General features: G+C 35.8%; 1 protein-coding gene across 1 annotated transcript; it reads left to right on the top strand.

The window, feature by feature from the left end:
- The first annotated feature begins 314 nt into the window (after nucleotides 1-314).
- LOC123542834 (serine-rich adhesin for platelets-like) lies at nucleotides 315-24,588 on the top strand. Its single transcript, XM_053531477.1, has 16 exons — nucleotides 315-619; nucleotides 5,257-5,394; nucleotides 6,036-6,218; nucleotides 7,467-7,664; nucleotides 8,294-8,515; nucleotides 9,188-9,403; nucleotides 9,952-10,455; nucleotides 11,877-12,029; nucleotides 13,608-13,649; nucleotides 14,392-14,511; nucleotides 16,906-17,064; nucleotides 19,581-19,616; nucleotides 20,418-20,546; nucleotides 21,474-23,051; nucleotides 23,715-23,850; nucleotides 24,380-24,588. The coding sequence occupies exons 1-16, from the start codon at nucleotides 571-573 to the stop codon at nucleotides 24,561-24,563; spliced, it is 4,047 nt and encodes a 1,348-aa protein (XP_053387452.1). The 5' UTR covers nucleotides 315-570; the 3' UTR covers nucleotides 24,564-24,588.

Below are 24,588 nucleotides of genomic sequence, written 5' to 3'. Positions count from 1 at the left end.
CAAAATTGATTATCCGTCCGTACATTAATTCGCTCGGTCACTCTGAAATTATTCCGCAGACATATAACCTGTTTTTCGTGTATTAATAACGTTAAAACATGATTTTTCTATACATTATGTCTTAAGCAATATTGCATAACAAAGAAGAAATATTTTAACGCCGAAAGTATAGATGTTGAAGATATTTCTTAAGGTTATTAAATATTTTACCTACACATGAAAAACTGAATATGATTAAATTTGTCTTCAGATTTGACATGTCTGAGGACAAGGGAGTGCTTATATTGACCGCTGCCTTAAATTAGGTGTCTTATCTCTGTCTTATCTAGCAGGGCAGACAAATCTACATGTTGCTATTTTTCAGTATGGAATTTAAACATTTTAACCAAAATATCTGTTTTCTTAACCCTAAATAGGACATATCGCAATTAATTGTTTCTATTAATGTTTTTAAGCAGTTTTAATTGATATGTATTTGTATGCAGGTGCTACGTAATAAGGTTTGTTTGTGACGTCACCATACAACGGATAATAATAGAAACTTATAGTGTTAATTTGATTTCGTGTAGGATGAACTTCAATTTTATCTACGTATTGGGACTATGCATTAGTATAACAGGTAAATTTTACATTTTACAAAAACAAACACACAGACATACACACATTTATTTATCAACGTGCCAGTGGCATGTGTATAATTCATGTAAAAGCATGTAAAGTATAGTTCCCGCGTCTTGCATAAATACAGCAACGTTTAGACATCTGACCACATGCATTTCTTTCTAAAATTTACATGTATATTGAGTAGAAGACACAACATTTTAAACATTAATAAGGGTAAATATACAACAGGGATTGCTACGCTCCAAAAACGCAGCCTCCTCGAATCGCAACTCACAGCACGCGGTCATGCACGCACTATTTATTTATTACAAGAAAAACGGTACTAAATCTGAGATTTGTTATGCTTATCTGACGACGCCTTTAAAGAAACGTTGTTTTCTGAATAAACAAGTCAACCAGAGTCTACAAGAACTAACAACTGTTTGCGGTGATTCATCCCTATCAAAAGCCACTGTTTATAGGTTGGAAACGGTATTTGATAAGAAAGAATCTTGATTTCAAGATCTACCCCTTGTATAGCGCATTTAAACGTCAGCATTCTTTCATAACATTTCTGCTGTATCAGGCATTGTCGCAGTAGACGCGAGATATATAATTTCCAAAATAGCTGTATCAGTTGGCATTTAATCAGGGAGTGTTCAAAAACTCTGACTGGACGCTTGAAGTAATCGAAAGTGTGTGCAGTTTGTATCAAAGAGCAAAAGCCCAAAGGGTGCAGTGTTGCAAAAACCTAAAAATCTATAAAACTGCAGATGAAAGAGGGGTATTGTAAAATTCTGTGCACCCGGCACATGTTTTGCTGCAACTTTTCCAAGGTACAATATTTATAAATCAGCTGGTAAACACTACGTTAATCGTCGCCCACAAACTGGTTTACGGAGCATCTGCCGTTTTCATGACAATGCACTTGTACACCAGTATTTACCAGACCAATGTCAAGCAGTTGCCACACCCACCGTATTCACCCAACCTAAGACCCAATGATGTTTCTGTTTCATTGCTGAACAAAATGCTGGCTGGGCGTTGCTACAATTCCAGAAGCGCTCTTGCCAGCGCAGTACATCAGTGTCCGCTTAGTACATCAAGGGCAGACTACTCTGAGACTTGACCGGACGGAAAAGGGCGTTTCTGTCAAGGGTGAATATTTCGAGGGACTGGTGTTAGCAATATGTTTAAATACTGGTGTGTCTTTATTTTCATATGGACAGTCTCGATATATTTACTGCAAATGTAAAGAAAACAACAATGTAACACAATATTGAAAGTAGAAATTATGCGTGTACAAATACATACAGTGTTTGCAAATGGCGACTTACCAAGTAAGAACAAGATAAATGTGTTGTTGTTTTTTGTTATGATGATATAATTGAACTTCTTTCCCTTCAGCTCGAAGGTAAAGACAAATTTATTACAGTTATAGGTAGTTCTGGTAAGAATACATTCTGACAGCGGGTTAGAGGGAAAGAATCCCTGTATGAGTCAATTCTGACACCTCAGTACATAGGTTTATAATTCCAGTTTTTATATATATCTTTACAAAAACGTCTATGGGTACATAATGCCGGTATAAATATTTTCTGTCACTACAGTTTTTTTGAAGCAATTAATTCTTACGGCGTATATACGGCTAACATAAATAAAGTTTGGATAAGCATACGGAATCGGAAGTAATAAGACACAAGATTAGCTTTGTATAAAAAGCAAATCAGCTGCGCGTTTATTAAGCTAATGTTCAACGTAACTGAATCTGAAGATCTGCGAAGTACAAACACTAGTAAACACCGACAAATCACGCAAAAAGGAGACAACTTTCTTTTAGAAAGAAGCTCTTTGGGTTTATATATTACAGCAGCTGGTTCTCAGTTTGCCAATGCATTTGTAATCTATCGCAAAGTAAGCAAGGTAAAAAAAAGCCTCCAGTGGATTTGACGGCTTCGATCTTTTTCGTAGCTTTTAAAGAAACAATCCTATCGAGACGGACCGGAATAACATTTTTCATTCGTTCAGTGGTATCATTAGTATTATTTTATTATATTTTCTACTTGTGTACTCTTGCGGGTCTTTAAGTAAATTCACAATATCACCGAGTCGATTATGCTTATTTTCAACAAAACAGAGACTGAATATAATGCGAAGTACAAAGACTAATAAATATCGATCACGCCAAAAAGGAAACACTTTATCTAGATTTGATTCGATTTGATGTAATAACAAAAAGAGCAGTTACGCGAAAAGGCAGCAGATGTTGTTTTTTGTTTTTTGTTTTTTTTTTGTTGTTGTTGTTTTTGACCGATTCATTGGCTTGGTGCGGAATCACTTGCGCTATACAGTCCCTGGCTCGCGGATTTTTCAAAGTCCGCGCTTCCCCGCGATTCGACCCTAGCGCGGACACTTTTATGAGCCGCGGGGATGCGCGTTTATTCCTGCATCCCCGTAATATATTTTACAGCTTCCGCCGCCAAAAGCAATAAATCGATTGCGGTGTATTGCGAAGACAAATCGCAGCGCATCGCGATGAAGTGCCGGTGGTTCGCGGTGAATTACGGTGGATTGCTGCGATTTACAGGTACGGGAATGACATTATAATTGACAATATACAGTGTTAAATGCATATAAACTGACAGGAAATTTAACATGAATTGTTGAGAGGAAACAATAAAAAAAGTAAATGGCTTTTCATCATCTTTAATAATAATAATTTCATATATAATTTGCTTAGATTATTTCTGTTATACGTATTTTCATAATATAAAATTTATCTGCTAACAAGATTTGATAAAAATTATATTTATATAACGAATGCATTAAAATTAAATCGGCGAATGTAATACAACATTCCGTTAGATACCTGTATAAAATCAATAATTAAATTCACAATAATTGTTCAAAAGCAAATCAAAGTCATTTCAAAATATACATTTCACAATTAAGAAATTATTACTAACTAAATTTTAAGGCAGCACATAAATATTACAAGATGAAATAATCCTTAAATTTAAAGTTTAAAAGATAAAGACAGTTTTGAAATAAAGGGATGTAAAATACAAAAAAAAATGTCTAACATTTTTTCTTTTCTTGTTATTGCAATAAGGAGATAACCCTTAAATTTGGCGCATAAACGTTTTGTTTTTTTATAATGAAGTACTTGAAATAATGAACAAAATTATAAGAAAACGAAAACTTTCTTTATGAACCAGGTACTGCTTTCGTATTAAAATGTAAGCTACATGCAGGCGTTACATTATCAAAGAGCTTGGTTATGTGATTGATAGATTGATTCAGCAATATTGTTATAATATTTAAGTAAGTGTAAAGTCTGCAAGTTTGTCAGTGTACTGTTACATTGTACATTATTATACCGGCGGCTACGTGTTTCACCCTTCGCAGTGACGAGGTATTTCAATGTTGTTTTAACACGTGTCAATAGATAAGGGGTTAATTGACAACTTTTGCTGATATCTGAACACGTTTAAGAATTTGTTACATGTGGTATGAAATGCACATTTTTTCCTTATATTATATTTGTTAAACATTTGAAGTGTGCATTTTTTTAATTATCAACAACAATAATGACTTATACGCTATATATTTTATAAACATGATCTTATATATTACCAGTGTAACGATTAAATTGTGTTCAAATTAAGCTTGATACAGTATTTAATTAATAGTTACTTAATATTGGTTAAATTAGTATACATAAGAATCTGTTAAATGTTAAGTCCGGATAAACTACTGAATAACTTTTATTGATTCGTAATGTGTGATTTGTTTAACTAACATCGTAGTCCGTTCTGTATACTTATGTGAAATTAGATTAAAAATTATATACCAAGTATTGTAGCAAACTAATTAAAAGGAAATAAATCAGATTTGAATTAACGGTGCCGCTTTATTTTAATTTCTATTATAGTCAATGTTTTCATGAGTAATGTAAAAATATAATTTTAAATGTTATTGCATTTAGGTTATTAAAATGTATTTGATAAAAGTAAAATTGTATAAACTTTAAGATACATTCATTAGTTTTTTAGCCATTTGCAATAAACGCGGTTGCAAATAATTCGCCTTACCTGGATTTCGCGGTGACTGCCGGTGATTCGCCGCGATCCGCTGAGATTTTTCATCGCGAGTCGCCGTGGACACTTTATCTATAATTGATCGCGGGGTCTTATAAAATCATCGCGATTTATCACAGTCTTCAGTATTGATTCAATGAGAAAAATCATCGCGATTTTCCACTCAGGGTAAATATTTGTGCCGGTGGTAACGCGGAAAAAGCAAAATCCGCGAGCCGGGGACTGTACCTCTGTTGGTTCCAGACCGGCCGGCTCGGGTCGGCCGACAATCAAACTGGCATTCCGAGGGTCTGTGGTTCTACTATTTGCTCGACCTGTGTCTCAAAATAATACACGCAGCTGCAACCATGATCTTTCTCTAATTTTTAACCGATATAGAACAATGGTGGGATTAATTCCATTAATAATGACTTCCATTAGAATTATTAAATGGCGAAAACAAAATTACGTCAGAGGACCACGTTTCAATATTGGATAATTCAAATGTCAATTACAAAAGACTGGCAATAAACTGTCAAAAACATCAAATATATGTTAGTTTTGTTTGCTATAGATGCAGCAGTTTCAGAAGAATGGAGTCAATGGACTATTGTCGACACACACGGTGGCACTTGCCTTCGTCTTAGGACAAGGCACTGTGCAGAAACCTCTGTTAACTGTACAGACAAAGAATTTTCACCCCTTTGTCCAGGTAAACGATCGAACAAATAATGCTAATTACAATAGTGACAATGGAAATGTTGTCATGATAACGGTTACATGTATGATATAAATTGAATACCTACTTATCAGTTTCAAAAGAATATATTAAATGTAATATGTTTTAACTATAAATCATATTTCTTCAATGCTGTAAATCTTTCGCTCTTTGAAATTTTCTTTATATAACTTTTTATTTCATATACTTTTCTGCGGTTTTGCAAAGAAATATCTATATTTGTGTACGCTTTATAAAAACAGTTTTTAAATTATATAGAATGTTTTTTATCAATATTTGAAAACATGATTTGTTTTCAATTTCAAACAATTAATACAATTTTCAATCCTGTAAAACATTTATTAAAACAGTATTCTGATTTTTTTAAAATCTTTCAAACTTAAATTATATTAAAGCATTTTAAATACTGCTATAGATATTATATATTTGATATCTACAATCATTTTGTTTTCTTCGAAAACATTACTTTTTAATTCTGTCACACATATAAAATATTTATAAAACTTTAATTAAATTCTCTCAAACTGTTACATGTTTTTCAAAATTGTATATACATTTCTTATTTCTGCCAATAAATGTAAATGCAAAATGAGTAACCTAATTGCAATTAAAAGATCCACCTCACTGGGAAGAATGGAGTCCCTTGCAATGTACTGTCCATGTCCAAAACGGAAAGGCGTGCATCATTGCTAGAACCAGAAATTGTTCTGTGCCGACTATTAAAGACTGTCAGAGTAATGAGAAGGATCGTGTAATACAAGTTTGGGGAGACATGAAAACGTGTCCATGTAGAGAAGGTAAACGGTTATTATAACTATATACCACATTTATATAGCGCTCTTTTCATATAAAAATACATTTAAAAGTGCTTTTATTACATAAAAACATTTATATAATTTTCAATAAAAATGGTAATTGAACTATTATCATGATCCCAGAAAGAATTTTAAGTTACATTACGGTAATAAGATACCTAGCATTTTAAATTAAAGGTAAGCATGTTAAAACATGAAACAAAATACAATATCGTAAAACATTTACTGACCTTTCAAAGACACAGGTTACAACAGAATAGAACAGACGATATCTTACATTTTGAACAGACAGAATTAACAAGTATTATGCCTGTGAAATGCATCACAGCCTGCAAACCGTCCCAGATGATTGGGTCAGTCCCCACCTAAACGGCACAGTTAAATCCCGGTATCTCGAATTCCAAAGGATCGAGCGTTTTACTACGATAAAAACAAAATTAGACTTAAAATGATATTTTGGGTAGTGCTTTTTCTGATCGTGACGACTTAAAAATGTCTTTGAGATAGCTGTAATTTTGAAAACAAGCGAATTCGAGATACCGTTTTTCAACTGTTTTATAAAATGTGGATTACTACATTTTTAGCATTTTCACTAAACATACACAGAGTGTAAAACTATAATGAGAAATGATTTTATCGATTTTAAATCGATAATCAAACGATTACAATTTTTTTCGTCACATACCTTCTGCTTTCTCCTCTGAAATCAGTTAGACTGAAAGAATTTTTTTCATCGGCTTAAAGGTAAAAAAAGATTTTCAAAATTGTTTCAAAATTTAATAATTTGTTTCGACGGTAACATTATACAGAATTGATTAATTTTTAACATTTATTTAAACTTCATAACTTTAAAATCATTTCTATACATTATTCAACTAGAATGGCATAAATATCATGCCTTTCTTTTAACATTTAAGAAAATTTCGAAACGAATCTATTTAAATTTGCATTTTCTAAATTGAAAATCGAACAATGTGTAATTGACGTCAAAATGAAACTGCAATATTTTTTTTCGATGATTGTTTCCTGCTTTGTTATGTGCAAAGATTTTATATTTTACCTCAACCAACTTTTCATAGAATAATCAAGATTATATATATGTACTAACATAGACAACAGTGTGAGAAATGAATAAATCAAACTTGGATAATAATGTTGACATACCTTACTTATACACAACTTCAAAACAAATAAAATATAATTCAATATGATCTTTTTAATTACCCATAGGTGCAACAGTGACCACCAATCAGGGAAATCAGGGAACTGGTCAATGGGGAGACTGGAGTGGTTGGCAATGTCAAAAGACTGGGGAAAATTGCTACATATTCAGAACCCGACAGTGTAGCGTTCCAGACACTAAGAACTGCCCACCTTCTGGCAGTAGTCAACTCAAGTTATGGGAAGATGCGTGCCCCTGTGGAACTGGTACGTATTTATTTACATTTTGCATATAGTTGAAACTCTGTATCTCGCATTCCAAAAGATCGAGCATTTCGCTTCGAGATAACCGCTATTTGACATAGAACGACATTTTTACTCGTATTTTCGGATTTTTTCGAGATAGTCGGAACTTTGAAAGAAGCGAGTTCGAAATCTTGAGGTTCAACCTTTTTTGAATTAGAACAAGTAAAAGTATTTATGGTGTGGTAAATGTCATTAACCTCATTTACGACAGAAAATGTTTGTGTTTTGTTCTTATTTTTTGGTTTTGTTTTCTTTTTTCTAATAAAACAATAGTGGCATTATGAAGCCATAAAAAAGGCCAATATTTTACATATTGCAACAAGAATGCGAAAAAAATCACATGCATTCAGATACTTGATAATGTGATGACGTTTTCTATGTTGCATTTTCTATACGTCAGACCTAAATACACCATTACTCTACACGTTTTAGAAGTTTCTCCAGTGTATACTTTATTTGACATTGAAACAAAATAAACGACTAACCCAGATTCCAAAAGAACAGTTTCAGTTGTTGTTCACTTAATGTTCGGAAATACTTGTATTGAAGTCTGTTTTAGCGAACATATATATTGTTGTTCGTGTATTCAGGAACTACAACAACAAAATCTCCATTACCAACCACAAGTGGTGTGAGCAACCATTTTAATACAAGTACAAATGTTACCTCATGGCTTGAATGGGGCGCTTGGGATTGTCACAACGTTGATTTTGGTTGTATGCAGTCAAGATGGCGGCATTGTTCTAATTCACAGATTGGTTGTAAAGGTGCCCATTACGAGCTGGCATTATGTAATCAAAAAAGCTGTACTGGTAAGGAAATAAATAACATATTTATTTACAAATTGATGTCCCTCATAACCCATGTGTCTAAAACGATGCGTGGAAAGACACAAACAGCATTCTTCCGTCTCGTACAGAAACCGGAAATGTCGCTGTTTTTCCTTTTGTTCTTAGACACGTTGATTTATGTGATCGTTTATCTTTTGCAGTCATATTTCGCCACTCTTTAGATCCTTTGGAAGGACAGAACACATCCAATTAAACAAAACGGAAGCCCTACTGTTTTGGTCATTTTATGAGTTATAATGGAATATGTACACCCTCATGTCTTCTGTAGCACCATTTCACGCACACACCTCCGGTGTTCAAACTTTTATATGTTTGTTTCTGTTAAAACACTCTTATGGGAAGATGCGTGCCCCTGTGGAATTAAATGACATAGATCACGCTTACGACCGATGACATCAATGTTTTGTTGCGACCAAGATGGAGTGCTACGAAATCTTATCTTCTGTTTCAGATAAACGGCATAAAAGAATTGAAATAATGTATAGCAAACTCGTGTTTTACTTAAGTTGATACACTCAAAATCGGTCCTCGTGAAATTACTCCGCGTACGTATAACGTCTTTTCATGTGTTAAACTGGCTTCAACACGATTTTTCTATACATTATTTCGTAAATAATTTTGTGCTTGATTTAGGGCACCTGAATACCGGCTCCAGCTTAGGCCATGTTTCAAGTACTGAGAGTTCAATCAAACCTTCATGGTCAGAGTGGGGACCATGGGAATGCCATAAAGAACAAATTACATGCGTATCGTATCGGCACAGAAATTGCTCTAGTGGGACAGAAATAGATTGCGAGAAGAATAGCACAAAAGCTTACGAAATGAGCGGATGTGACGTCAGCTGCGCAAGTAAAACATTTTTTATCTCCTTATGCGCACTTCCGCACATGTTATTCCCGTCAACTTGCTAATTAACATACAGTTGAAACTCGATATCTCGAATTCAAAGGGACCGAGCGTTTCACTTCCAGATAGCCGATATCTGACTTAAAATGATATTTTTGGCACGTATTTTCGACGGAACATGTCTTCGAGATAGCCGGAATTTTGAGATAAGCGAGTTCTAGATATGGAGTTGCAACTGTGTTAAATGATTGAAATAAATCATATTAGAACAATAAAATGTTGATGATGTATAAGAATTAAAACAGAAAGGAACCAATTTAAAAAAAAAATAGAAAATCCTACATAAACATGGTTTTTAAATATCATGTAATTCAAATGGATACACAGGGTTTATGAAACAAACTGATTTCTGTTTTTAAAAGGAAAGAAGCAGCTAGAAATTGACCTCGCAAAACCTAAAAAAAAATCGGATTTTTGTTTTAAATTTTTCTTAACGCAATAAATCACTTAGATATCAAAGTTTACTTGTTTTAATGTTTAATACTTTACAGATTCATTAGTAAAGACAACAACAACTGAATTACCAGATGCATCAGCAACGTCTGTTCCCGCATTTGTTACGTCAACGCAAACCTCTATTATTTCTGCCGTTACAAAGACGTCACTGGCGGCCTTTGGTCCCTCATCAGTCAGTCCTCTATTTACAAAATCACCAGCACCGCAAACTTCTCCTACTGCTGCCCTTTCAACAGTACTGCCAACTTCTCCTACTGCTGCCCTTTCAACAGTACTGCCAACTTCTCCTACTGCTGCCCTTTCAACAGCACCGCAAACTTCTCCTACTGCTGCCCTTTCAACAGTACTGCCAACTTCTCCTCCTACTGCTGCCCCTATTTATTGGTTGGAATGGACAGGCTGGGACTGTCAAGAAACATTGGGTTTGTGCTTAATGAAAAACTTAAGAAATTGCTCAACTTACAACCCAGATGACTGTGAGGATAAACTGGGTGGCACCCATTACCAAGTTCATCAATGCAGAAAAGAAATATGCCCAGGTATTGTACCATCTAAAAAAACTTGTTTCCTTTAATTCCATGTCTTCTGACCGGGCAGTCTTATTGCCATTTCGAGGTTGATGATTTTGTACAATAAAGAATACATGTATAGAAATTTTGCATAAAGTGTGGGTTTCTTTCCAACTGTTTAATCTAATCAATAGTGTGTTCAATATGGTGAAAGACAGAGCAAGTTTTTTGATGTCGTACGTGTGTTTTTAAAGCAGCATGCCTCAAGATTTGGCCTAAAATATAATCCTTCTTTCAAATTGAAGTTTTGGTCATATTATGAACATCAGAATATGAATTTTTGTTTCCAAATCAAGAAAAAAAAGATGACCGCGTCGGAAATGGAACCCCGCACCGCTGCGGCAATAAAGACATTTTCCCGTCGTCGTAACCAATAGCTCTATAGCTGAAGTAGTAAATAATGACTTCCGAATAAAGATATTTTTAATTGAGACAGTTTACCTGGAGTAAAAGCGTGACAAACGCTTTTCGATTTTCATCGTAACAGGTAGTAAAAACAGCCAATTCTCATGTGCTTTGTTTGTCAGTAATTAAGATTTAAAGCCTTCTTAAGAAATATAGCATTGATTTCAGATATCTAAAAAATATTGTTTTGTTGTCGAACGCATGCCACTTTAAGGAAATCGAGTAGGAGAAAAAAAATCTATTATTAGTTTCTTTAGAAGTAAATATTTCAGCCAAGCAACATTATAGCAGACTAGGTGATGATAAAGTCTGTTCATAAAGGAAATGAAAAGTGCTAAAACCCTCATGCCCACTACCCTTGGGTAAACCGGAATTCTATTACTCATCTATTGATCCCAATACAGTTTATACTCCCACGGTGCTACCTTGTAAATCAAAGGTATCATTTGAAAATACAACATTTGACTTCAGTCGCAAGTCGCACCACTTATATGTCTAAAAATTTCAAATCAAGATAAAGTTGAATATTGCGCTGATATAAAATCTAGATCTAGACTGTGACTCAATGCAGACTTGGAGCGCCGGTATAAATTACAGACTCCGGTATATACCGGATTCAAGCAATTTGAACTAAAAGTACGTTAAATGTATATATTTTGTTATCATTGTGATACTAACCCTAACCTTTAGTCAGTATGTTATACATATTATACCCTAAATGCATGCGAACATGCAATGATATGCGTATTTTTGCCGTGCGCTCCAACTAATAATCACTTTCGGCTATGCGCAGAAGACCGCTCCAACTCTACAATGAGCTACATCGTTAGATCTATATGGGTTCTCATATTATTTCCTAATTCCATACCAATGCTTACATAAATTTGATATACTGTTCCCAGGTAAGCATAGTTCATTTATCAAGAAAGTACTACAAGGCTGCAAAAATTGAAGTGTATCATCTCTATATTTTATTTCTATTGTAGCTAATTGGTTAGCGTGGGGAGAATGGAAGTGTAAGATGGGATATTACGGCGCTTGTAATATGACACGGACTAGGGAATGTTCAACAGGCATTTCTGATGTATGTGGACCAAAGTCATCGGAGACATCACCATGTGAAAAACAAGTTTGTCCAGGTAAAACAGAATATATTTGTTTGTTCCAGTGTAAGATCAAAATATCTTTCACCGAGTGAATACCATATGCAAGGTTTTCACGAGTGACCCAGCTACGAGTGAAAATCTAACTTTTGGCGTTCACAAGAAAAATGTTTTTCGAACTTACACTAAAACAAATATTTTTTCTTTTCATTGTATGTACTTTCAATGTTAAATTTGTTTGATGTTACACTATAACGAATAAATGTTCTTTTCATTGTATGTACTTTCAATGTTATTAACAAAATCATACCTATATTACCCGCGCAACGTCACAAGCATCATGTCTGACTTCACGATATCTCAGTTGTAAAACTGAGAAAAATAGTTCTTAGACGTTTTCAGGCTTCTTTCACATTTGATTACGGTAGGGCGTATAATCATGAAGGTATTTATATACATGTACACCTACATTGAAGTATATTTTGCAAAAAATTTCCGGTCATTCATTTTCTTTGACATTCCTGTTTATTTTCCAACAAGTGAAATAAAACAATAAAACAGTGAAAATATCATTTTTATATCACTGATATATTCCAGTTGTTCACGATAAAGCATAAAATACTGCGAACTATGAAACTCCACTCGCTCGAGCACTCGGGTTCAGCTGAGGAATTTCGTGTGATTGCAAGCCATTTTCCATATACAGCCGAAACTTTCTCCAACTTGTTTACCTCAAAATACCGGCTATCTCGAAGACATGTTCAAGTCCCGTCCTGAAAACACGTGCATAAAATATCACTTTAAGTCGAATTTCGGTTACCTCGAAATAAAATGCTTGATCCCTTAGAGTTTCAACTGTTACAGTATTTTCTACATTTTAACCGGTCGAGACCCAGGAAAGCTCAAGCGTTTTGGACATCTTTTCGACCTCGAGCGTTGTGGTGTTTCACTGTATATGCACGTAATCCAATGGTATAAATTGTTTTGTGTTTTTTACATGCACACACGTAACATGTATTGGTGATGTTTGGAAGGCAATAACTCAATTTTGAATCACTTTATTTGTTTTAAACTGAATAGAATTTTGGTTTATTGTCAAATAAATCGTTTCCAAGCCTTATAAAAACGGATTTCTGTGATTTAGTTTTGTACCAGATTTTATTTCTTACAAATGGTACAAACATTTTTTAAATGACTTTGCCTGGTATCAAGTCACACTTACACAATATAGGATATATGACGAATTTCCAACATATTGTGCAGGAGGAACCGTGCCTGATATTTGGCTTAGTGAAAAGCAAATAGAGTATTTTCTAGCATTCAATGTTTAATAAAGGAGTTGGGCTTATAGCGTTATGCAAATTATATTGTCAAACTTATAATTGGGGACCATTTGAAATCAACTTGGCTGGATGTATTTTTGTTTTGTTTTTGTTGGGTCATTAGAGTGGGTCATCAATTTTTTGAATAATGAGACATATCTCGTTAGAATTCTGTTCTTTAATGACCGGCGCCAGGTAGGTAGACCATTGGGTACAATTCTCTAACTAGTACACGACTAACCGACAGGTGTTGTTAACAATATCCTTGTACCATATTTTATTTACATTTTAGACAAGTTCGACCTACATCAGTCGGGTAGATGCAAAGGCTTTAGTAAGTACTTCAGCTGAAACTCTATATCTTGAACTTGCTTATTTCAAAATCTTGAAGTCATTTTCAAATCCCATCCCAGAAAATACGTGCCAAAATATCATTTAAAGTCAAATATCGGTTACCTCAAAGTGAAACGCAAGGTCCCTTGGAATTCGGGATATCGAGTGTCAGCTGAATTCCAGATCAGAATTTCTGGATTATGTTTTGTTTCCTTCTTGTCAAATAACTTATTTATCAGGTTTTATGAACATACAAAATTTAGATTCATAACATAAGCATCTTTTTGTCAAACAGATATTTTGAATTAGATTAAACATAAATAAATAATACAATTTAATATTTAATAGAGGTGATAACGATGAATTTACTTACTAGTTCAATCAGTTGAGAAGGAAACACAGTGTTCCCAAATTAATTACGCCCTGAGCACTACACACTGGTGAGACAGAGGGTTTGATAAGGATAATCAACACAGTTTTCAAAGGAAACACTATTCATTTTTACAGGAGTGTGTACATGGTCATAAGACAGTTTAATAAGGATAAAGTTTCGTGAATTTCAACTTTTGGTGATAAAATGAAGTAGCATTTATTTTTTCATTTAAACTTCTTGGATTGACGTAACCACGAAATATGTTAAATATTGCACACTACATGTAAATACTCCATTACAATATACCCATTTGTTTCACTTTTTCACATAAACTATTAAGAAGAAATGAATTTCTGCGCCTCTGTTTCAGATAAAACTAGTTGCACCGATGCCGTAAGTTGCAGTATCATTACTTATATGCAACAGCTCATTTGTCAATTTAAAGATACGGCTTTTAAAGATTGTCCGAAGGCATGTGGTTGTTGTGAAGGTATGTGCTTTTTCTCCATTGATCTAACATAATCATCAGCTCATTCGCCAATTTCAACTTCTCCGAAGGCATGTGGTTGTTGTAAAGGTGGGTGTTTTTCCCATAGATCTAACAATCATCAGCTCATTTGTCAATCTAAACTTGTCCGAACGACATGCGGTTGTTGTAAAGGTAAGTGTTATTTCCCATTAATCTAACATTATCATCAGCTCATTTGTCAATTTAAACTTGTCCGAAGGCATGTGGTTGTAATAAAGGTGGGTGTTTTTCCCATAGATCTAACAATCATCAGCTCATTTGTCACTCTAAACTTGTCCGAACGACATGCGGTTGTTGTAAAGGTAAGTGTTTTTCCCATTTATCTAACATAATCATCAGCTCATTTGTCAATTTAAACTTGTCCGAAGGCATGTGGTTGTTGTAAAGGTGGGTGTTTTTCCCATTTATCTAACATAATTATCAGCTCATTTGCCAATTTAAACTTATAAGAAGGCATGTGGTTGTAATAAAGGTGGGTGTTTTCCCATTTATCTAACATTATCATCAGCTCATTTGTCAATTTAAACTTGTCCGAAGGCATGTGGTTGTAATAAAGGTGGGTGTTTTTCCCATAGATCTAACAATCATCAGCTCATTTGTCAATCTAAACTTGACCGAACGGCATGCGGTTGTTGTAAAGGTGAGTGTTATTTCCCATTGATCTAATATAGTCATCAGCTCATTTGTAAGTTTAAAGATACGGCTTCTTAAGATTGTCCGAAGGCATGTGGCTGTTGTGAAGGTATGTGCTTTTTCCCTCACTGATCTAACAATCATCAGCTCAATTGTCAATTTAAACTTCTCCGAAGGCATGTGGTTGTTGTAAAGGTGGGTGTTTTTCCCATAGATCTAACAATCATCAGCTCATTTGTCAATCTAAACTTGTCCGAATGGCATGCGGTTGTTGTAAAGGTGAGTGTTATTTCCAATTGATCTAACAATCATCAGCTCATTTGTCAATCTACACTTGTCCGAACGGCATGCGGTTGTTGTAAAGGTGAGTGTTATTTCCCATTGATCTAATGTAATCATCAGCTTATTTGTCAGTTTAAAGATACGACAACTATGTATTGCCCAAAGGCAACTGGCTGTTAAGGAGGTATGAGTTTTCCCATAGATCTAACAATCATCAGCTCATTTGTCAATTTAAACTTTTCCGAAGGCATGTGGTTGTTGTAAAGCTGGATGTTTTTCCCATAGATCTAACAATCATCAGCTCATTTGTCCATCTAGACTTGTTCGAAGGCATGCGGTTGCTGTAAAGGTGGGTGTTTTTCCCATTAATCTAACATAATCATCAGCTCATTTGTAAATTTAAAGATACGACAACTAAATCTATAAAAATATTTCAGCAGTGATTGAAGTTCTCCTAACCTGCATTTTTCTTTTAAGGTTGTAGACACTAGGGGAATCTCATGATCAAAATAATCCCTAAACCAAAGTTGTAAAGTTGAATAACGTGAAAAGATATGAAATTTAAACATAGCCTGACATATGAAAATTGTTAAAATATTGTGTAGTTGACCATAATTATATATATATCATGTAATTACAAACACTAAGCAAAATAAGAAGTCTCGGTTTCTTGGAGTGTTCTAGATAATCTCAAGATGGCTGTGAAATCTATATAGTTTTAGGACACACCTATGTTGCCATATGATACGCTATACTTTTGTTTTACAGCAAAATATGCTTCAATATTATCCCATATAATTCATAAATTTATTTTTGTTTAGAGATTATTTTGATCATGTGATTCCCCACAGTGATAATAATAGGCAATTTACTTGATCCTTGTTTGCTATTTCGGCATTTTCCGTTTTTTTACGGAAAGTTTTGTGCGTAGTGCCACATCCACATCTACGATCGAAGAATGCCGAATGGGTTTATGCGAATACGTAATTGCACGGAAACTGACGAAAATAATTACGGGTCCTCTACCTTAAGTGTAATAGCGTCCCTTAAATTACGACGCATAAAACATATTCTTGTGTACGTTTATATGAGTTCTGTAGAGGTACAAAGAAAAATTTGCTGATGTAGTTTCGTATTTCATCTTTATTTCTTGATATACATCTTAATGTTCAATTTTCCTGTACAAAATTCGGAACTTCCATGATATATCTATTATTACAGTCATTTCCACTTGTATTCAGCAATTGTTTGTCTTAAGCAGCCAGCTAGTTCTCGAAATGGAACTTTGATTATATTTCCATTTTATTTAAACTTCCAACTGTCTTATTCAGTCATACCGTCTCACTCCCTTGACACACTGCTGTACACAGGTTTGACTGTATATCAAGTGTTATTCAAGACTTTAAGCCTCACACAGACATCGTTTTTTTTATAATACAGATGAGCCCCACTGGTCGGAATGGAGTGACTGGGAATGTAACAGGTTCCCAAACAACACGTGCAGAATGACACGGACAAGAAAATGTTCAGCTGCCAATACAAATGATTGCAAAGGAATGTCAGAACTAATAGCTGCGTGTTCTGATAGCATTTGCCCGGGTAATATCATCACATTACCACATTAATCTAACGATAGGGATATTTATTTCTTATATTTGCGGATCTTCTGGGATCATGGAGTTCATTCAATACATCTGTATTGTCCGTAAGTATTGACCTGGCACTCATTAATCTTCGCCACTATTTTCGGGCGTTTTCGTTAATTTACGCAATATTAGTATCATGAAAGTATCTACATTACTAAAGTAACATGTAAAGTTAATCGATGACACGGTGGCTTAGAGGTAAGGTGTCTGACTTCCACGCACGTTACCACGGGTTCGAAATGACTTACTGAATTGAGCTTTTTTCTTCAATTTAATGTATTGTATTGTTATCGTTTATTTTATTTTATGTATCATATTTCATGAATTTTAATTCTTTTCTCTTGTTGTATTTTTTCTGGAACGCTGGTGACAAGTAATTTGTCTTTTTATCTAAAATACTTTTAAAACAATTTTATTCCACTTTTTACAACGGGTAAATATGATTACTCTTAATAAATGAACCATAAATATCACGAAACGTTTGATCAAATGAATAGTAAGTCTGCATATTAAATTTGGGAAAAAAAGATAAGGTCAGACGTAGGACTCGAACCCACAATCCTGATATTGACAGGTAAACGCTTTGTCCGCACAGCTACCTGCACATGTGACAATATATCAGTTAGGAATTATATATGTAATATTTAGTTACATCGCTATTTATGTGCGGACACCGCAAATTAATTTACGGAAATATACGGAATATTCATGAGTGCCAGATCAATACTTACGGACAATACTATAGCGTAAGAATATCAAACAGGGAAATCCACACGTTCTAAAAACGCAGCCTACATCAACACACACGCACGCACACAACACACACACAACACAAACACACAAGGACACCGCCTTGGAACGGTCAGTGGCAAAACCACCGCTGGGGAGCTTAAACCGCTTTATGGTGCACATAACCTTACTCTAACCCCGACCATGTTCCAAAGTCACAGGATAGTGTAAATAAAAGTTATCCCCACAATGCAGCCTTTTCAAGTCCTTTGAATGTAGCTTTCCCTGCTGCGTTTTGTCCTTTTTAAAACTGTTTTGTTGGGTTTAACGTTGCACCGACAAAATTATAGGACATATGACGACTTTTCAGCTTTGATGGTGGAGGAAGACCAACAAGCGCCCCTTTGTGTCTTATTTCATTATGGGCGGTAATCTAGATAGAACCACCGACCTTTTGAAAACAAGCTGGGTTGCTTTCTCACATGAGGAATTCAACGCCCAGGGTGAGGCTCGAACCCACATTAGTGAGGGACAAGTGATTTGAAGTCAGTGGCATTAACCTAAGCGAAATTCTATTATATATACATTTTTATTGGATTCCATAACTCCAAAAGGGAACTTTGAATCCTAGGTAAAGGGAAACGTTTAAAGACTGCCATTGTTTGTGTTAATGAAATGTATTAGAAGGTCATTTGCACACAGAGAACGCATCTAAGCGAAATAATAGCCAACTCTGTTACACTGAATTATGGTAATGAGAACTGATGAAAAGTGCAACACTCCTCATGCTGTCAGGCTCCAGCATAATCAAATTTTTTAAAGTATGTAAACATTAAACGAACTCTATGGTCCTAAGGGATCGACAATATAACAACACTTAGTCCAAATGCAGAGAGACTCGCGGTACTTACTACTTTGCCTGACTGTGCTATTACCAACTTATTGTAAAATAGCTTTGATCTAGTGATAATACGCCTGCCTGTCAATCCACAAATCCGGGGTTCGAATCCGGTTCCAAACACTTGAAATGTCTAAGTTCTTGTAGATTTCTCGTCCAACTATGAGACAAACCATTGCTCTTCCCAGGAATGGTCCTTCTATGTGTCGCTTCTGAAAAGAACACAGTTGAGCCACGCCATGAGAAAACCAACAAAGTGGGTTTGCGGCCAGCATGGATCAAAACCAGCCTGCGCATCCGCGTAGTCTGGTCAGGATCCATACTGTTCACTAATGGTTTCTCTAATTGCAATAGGCTTCAAATGACAGCGAACAGCATGGATCCTGACCAGAATCCATGCCGGTTGCAAACCCACTTTGTTGGTTTTCTCAAGGTACGGCTAAATTGCCCATTCGCAAAGAGCCAGGCAAATGTAGACGGATATGCCAGTCTCAAATTTTTTTTCTCTCTTGATCTCTCTGTTATCTTGGGTTTTTTTTCTCTTTCTGCGCTCTATATATGTACTGGTAGATGATACACACTATTGTTTATACACACAAGTCGTTTTTATTTCTTAGTTACATGGATGCTGTGTAGTTAGTGTTTGTTTTTTTGCTTAACATTTTATTTGTATATGTAATTTAACTTATTACGAAATTATGAAACGTGCCGATCAGGTATTTGTTAACGATTAAGACATAAAATATATAACTTTTCTGCCGTTTATGAGTTTAAATTTTGTATATATTTGTTGTTTTGTGAGCTAATTTCATATGAAATGCATATATTTGTTCTTCCTACAGAATTAAATGCTTTAATTGAGAACTGCAAAGAGTTTAGTAAGTATATTACAAACAGCAATATTATACATCAAGTCATTTTTATATAGTTTGTAACAATAAAACACAATGTAGAGCATTTTATCGCTTTATTTAATAAAAAAAGAATTAAATTAGAAACTACGTTACAAACAACTGAAATTATATATATTGCTTTTATGCTTGTATGTCAGTGTATTGATTTTTATAATCTAAACAACATTATATTTTAACAAACAGTCATTTTACCAAATTGGAATTGAAAATGAATGTCATTCAGTTTGTCTAGATATAACAAAAGATCCTTAAGGTAGTTCTGTACGTTTGATAAGCCGAACGTGATGGCGTAACGTCATTCATCCGGAAATTGTAGAATAAAGCCTGGTGGCAACCCGTTAGTACTTTATCAAAATGGCAATGTTACTACCTTTCCAAAAAGATGTCTTAAAATCAGCGTATAACGTGCAGATCTCTTCGACCATTGGCAAACACCTAAGTAATAACAAGTTGACGTATTACTTTTCTTTCTCAATGACAGGTTGACGCATTACTTTTCTCTCTTAAAGACAGGTTGACGTACTACTTTTTTCTCTTAAAGATAGGTTGACGTACTACATTCCTTTCTCAATGACTGCTTGACGCACTACTTTCCTTTCTCTTTCTCAATGACAAATTGATGAACTACTTTACTTTCACTATGATAGGTTGGCGCACCATTTTTCTTTCTCAATGACAAATCGAAGCACTGTTCTCAATGCAAACATGACGCACTACTTTTCTTTCTCAATGTGTTTACAGTGCCAACACATATGTTTACTTCAGATGCATCCTCTATGAGGTGTGTAGACTTTCCAGGATGCTCTTTATTTGAACCATACTCAGATGCCATAAAAGATGTATGTTCAGAGCCAGGAGAACTCGTAAATTGTCCCATTTTATGTGGGTGTTGTGGTAAGAACTTTTTTCTTGAATTTGCATTTTGTAAAACAGTTTAGGGAAAATAAATGTTTTGATGTTCATAATATTTCCAAAATTCAGTTTTAAAGAAAGATCATTTTAATCTAAATTTGTCGTCTAGTCCAGTTAATAGACAAAGAGCGTGTAGATAACTTTAGTATAAGTTGGCTTCATTTATTATTAACCGATGAAACATATGTACCGTTACTTTATTTAAATTTTACGAATTTGTTTTAGCTCGATTGTGATGAAAGCTTTATTGTAACAACTCTCGAGTCCGCTTCTATGAAAAACCAGTACTGGTGTCATTTGAGAAGTCATGGCCGTGACCCCAGTAGGCTCAAACCCACGACCCCTGGGTTGAGCGGCCGACACATTATCCACTAGACCACCGCTCCCCTGGTTACTTTATTTGTTTCCAATAGAATGCCTGCATCTAGGTTAATGAAGTAGGATTTAATCAGTAGCCTAATGGTTATTCTGATGTACTGAGACAGAAGCTCAAAGATATAACAGAGGTCATGTTTGGTGTATCGTGTCTGCTTTTTATTTTTAATTCAAGTAGAATTTTATTTCACCCCCCGCGGAAGCCTAGTGGTAGAGCGCCCGCTTTGAATGCAGGAGGTCATGGGTTCGATCTCTGACCAAAGACGGAAAAAAATGATACTAGCAGTTTAATATTGTGGTGCCTTGCATTAAGAGGATAGTGCTAGGACTAGCCAGCCCCCTCTCTGTATAATGAGACTGAGTAGGATATCATGTCAAGTGTCTACTGCATGATATTCCAGTGAGGCAGCACTATAAAGTCGGGCACTGTGCTCACTGCTACAAGTAGACACCGTCGTTGATATGACTGAAAATTTGTTGAAAAAAAAACGTTAAACCAGAATACACTCACACACAGAATTTTATTTCATGTAGTGGCTCCAACCAGCACAACTGACATCCCAACTGGCACAGGTGGCACAACTGACAGCCCAACTGGCACAGGCGGAACAACTAATAGCCCAACTGGCACAGGCGGAACACATAGCAACATAACTGGCACAGGTGGAACACATAGTAACGCAAGTGGCACTGACAGCACAACTATTAGCCCAACTGGCATAGGCGGAACACATAGTATCACAACTGCCACTGGCAGCTCAACTAATATCCCAACTGGCACAGGTGGAACACATAGTTACACAAGTGGCACTGGCAGCACAATTATTAGCCCAACTGGCACAGGTGGAACACATAATAACACAAGTGGCACTGGCAGCACAACTATTAGCCCAACTGGCACAGGCGGAACACATAGTATCACAACTGGCCCTGGCAGCACAACTAATATCCCAACTGGCACAGGTGGAACACATAGTTACACAAGTGGCACTGGCAGCACAATTATTAGCCCAACTGGCACAGGTGGAACACATAATAACACAAGTGGCACTGGCAGCACAACTATTAGCCCAACTGGCACAGGCGGAACACATAGTATCACAACTGGCCCTGGCAGCACAACTAATATCCCAACTGGCACAGGCGGAACACATAGTTACACAAGTGGCCCTGGCAGCACAACTAATATCCCAACTGGCACAGGCGGAACACATAGTTACACAACTGGCCCTGGCAGCACAACTAATATCCCAACTGGCACAGGTGGAACACATAGTTACACAAGTGGCCCTGGCAGCACAACTAATATCCCAACTGGCACAGGCGGAACACATAGTTACACAACTGGCCCTGGCAGCACAACTAATATCCCAACTGGCACAGGCGGAACACATAGTTACACAACTGGCCCTGGCAGCACAACTAATATCCCAACTGGCACAGGTGGAACACATAGCAACACAACTGGCACTGACAGCATAACTAATAGCCCAACTGGCACAGGCGGAACGCATAGTAACACAAGTGGCACTGGCGTTGCAACTACTAGCCCATCTGGCACAGGTGGAACATATAGTAACACAACTGGCTCTGGCGTTACAACTACTAGCCCATCTGGCACAGGTGGTACGCATAGTAACACAACTGGCACTGGCGTTACAACTACTAGCCCATCTGGCACAGGTGGAACACATAGTAACACAAGTGGCACTGGCGTTACAACTACTAGCCCATCTGGCACAGGTGGAACACATAGTAACACAACTGGCACTGGCATTACAACTACTAGCCAAACTGGCACAGGTGGAACACATAGTAACACAACTGGCTCTGACATTACAACTACTAGCCCAACTGACACAGGTGGAACACATAGTAACACGACTGGCTCTGGCAACACAACGAACAGCCCAACTGACATAGGTAGCACAACTAACAGCACACCTGGCACAAGTGTAATATCAAACAGCACGCCGGGCACAAACGACACTTCGCACAATGCAAATGCTACAAATACAGGCAACAATATTGCGACAACGCTGCTGACTACAACACCAGTTCCTGTGAAAACGACGACACATAAGCCTCCATATACGATTCCGCCAAGACCCAGTAAGTGCTTTTACATGTTACAGTAGTGTTTTGCTTAGTTCTAAATAATATTGTAATAGCATATAAACAGTTCAATCTATAGCAAAAAGAAGGACGTGTTTCCGATAAAAAAATAAATTTCTTCGGAGTAAGTTGCTTTTTTCTTTATCTGTATCTATTACAAATGTGACAATATTGTGATAAGATTAATTTTTCACCGACCTATTACTAGAATATTGCGATTGACTAAATTAAAGGGTTCTTGAAGGGATATTTGAGAAAGGTTACTATCAGTACCTTCTTCATCACATATTTTGCTTATTTTCCTTATATAAATCATGTAGGTTTTGTTTCCACTACGTTTCAGATTGTTGCATAATTAATATTTCTCTATTCCATATACTTAAAACGGGTACAAAACCCGTCTCATCAGTTTATTTTAAGGCTAAGTCAATCTTTGTTTTCTATCTATTCCGTAAGGCCTTATATTTTGACAGTTATGTTATTAGTCCCTACAGTCCGAATGAATAAAATCAACTCTCAAATTCATAAAAATGATTTGAAATTTAATCTTAACATTATCATAATTATTATAATTATTATTATTATTATTATTATTATTATTATTGTTGTTGTTGTTGTTGTCATAATTTACTTAACTTGCACTATAACTCTGTTCTTTAGCGACATGCAAGGTATGCTCGGGACCTCTCTTCCTCTGCGAAAAATTGTACGTGGATAAAACCTGTGATGCGCCCAACAACTACTGTATAAACAAACTGAGCAATCATAAAGACGGAACAAGAACGATTACAAGAGAGTATGTTCCTTTCTACATTCACAGTACATACATGAGCCGCGTCATGAGAAAACCAACATAGTGGCTTTGCGACCTGCATGGATCCAGACCAGCCTGCGCAGATATGCAGTCTGGTCAGGATCCATGATGTTCACTTACAGTATCTCTAATTTTAATTCCGATAAGCTTTGAAAGCGACCAGCATGAATCCTGACCAGACTGCGCGGATGCGCAAGCTGGTCTGAATCCATGCTGGTCGCAAAGCCGCTATTTTGGTTTTCTAATGGCGCGGCTCACATATTCAAAGTAAAAACTCGATATCTCGATTTCGCTTATCTTAAAATTTAGAATATATTTCAAGTCTCATCTCGGAAAACTCGTGCACATAGCATCTTATAAGCAAAAATATACTATATAAATTTCAGAACTTTAAATACAACAGACTAAACTAATTCTTCAAGCTTTTTGTCAAGGTCTAAATGTTTCCTTTCATATTGTTCATACATTCTTAAAGTACTAATTTTATCATACAGCTTAATTTGTATTTCAGCTGCGGATCGTTTGACACGTGCTATAGAGATTGGTTTCTGGGAAGTTCAGACAGTGACAAATGTCGTAACTTTGAGGACAACAATATTATCACATTGGACTTTGATTGTACTTATTGTTGTATCGAAGACGGCTGCAATGAATCGATTAGACCCTCGGATAAAACTTTGTACAAAGATTTATAACAAATATATGGTTTACGTTTCCATA

This window comes from Mercenaria mercenaria, chromosome 19 (assembly GCF_021730395.1).
Source record: "Mercenaria mercenaria strain notata chromosome 19, MADL_Memer_1, whole genome shotgun sequence".
Classification (NCBI taxonomy): Eukaryota; Metazoa; Mollusca; class Bivalvia; order Venerida; family Veneridae; genus Mercenaria; species Mercenaria mercenaria.
Note: the sequence above shows the minus strand (reverse complement) of the source record. Positions and strands in the feature narration are given on the sequence as shown.

Coding starts and splice junctions, on each gene's coding strand:
- LOC123542834 (XM_053531477.1), top strand. CDS start 571: ATGAACTTCAATTTTATCTACGTATTGGGACTATGCATTAGTATAACA. Junction 7,665..8,293: donor TGCGTGCCCCTGTGGAACTG/GTACGTATTTAT, acceptor TCGTGTATTCAG/GAACTACAACAACAAAATCT. Junction 23,851..24,379: donor ACAAGAACGATTACAAGAGA/GTATGTTCCTTT, acceptor TTTGTATTTCAG/CTGCGGATCGTTTGACACGT.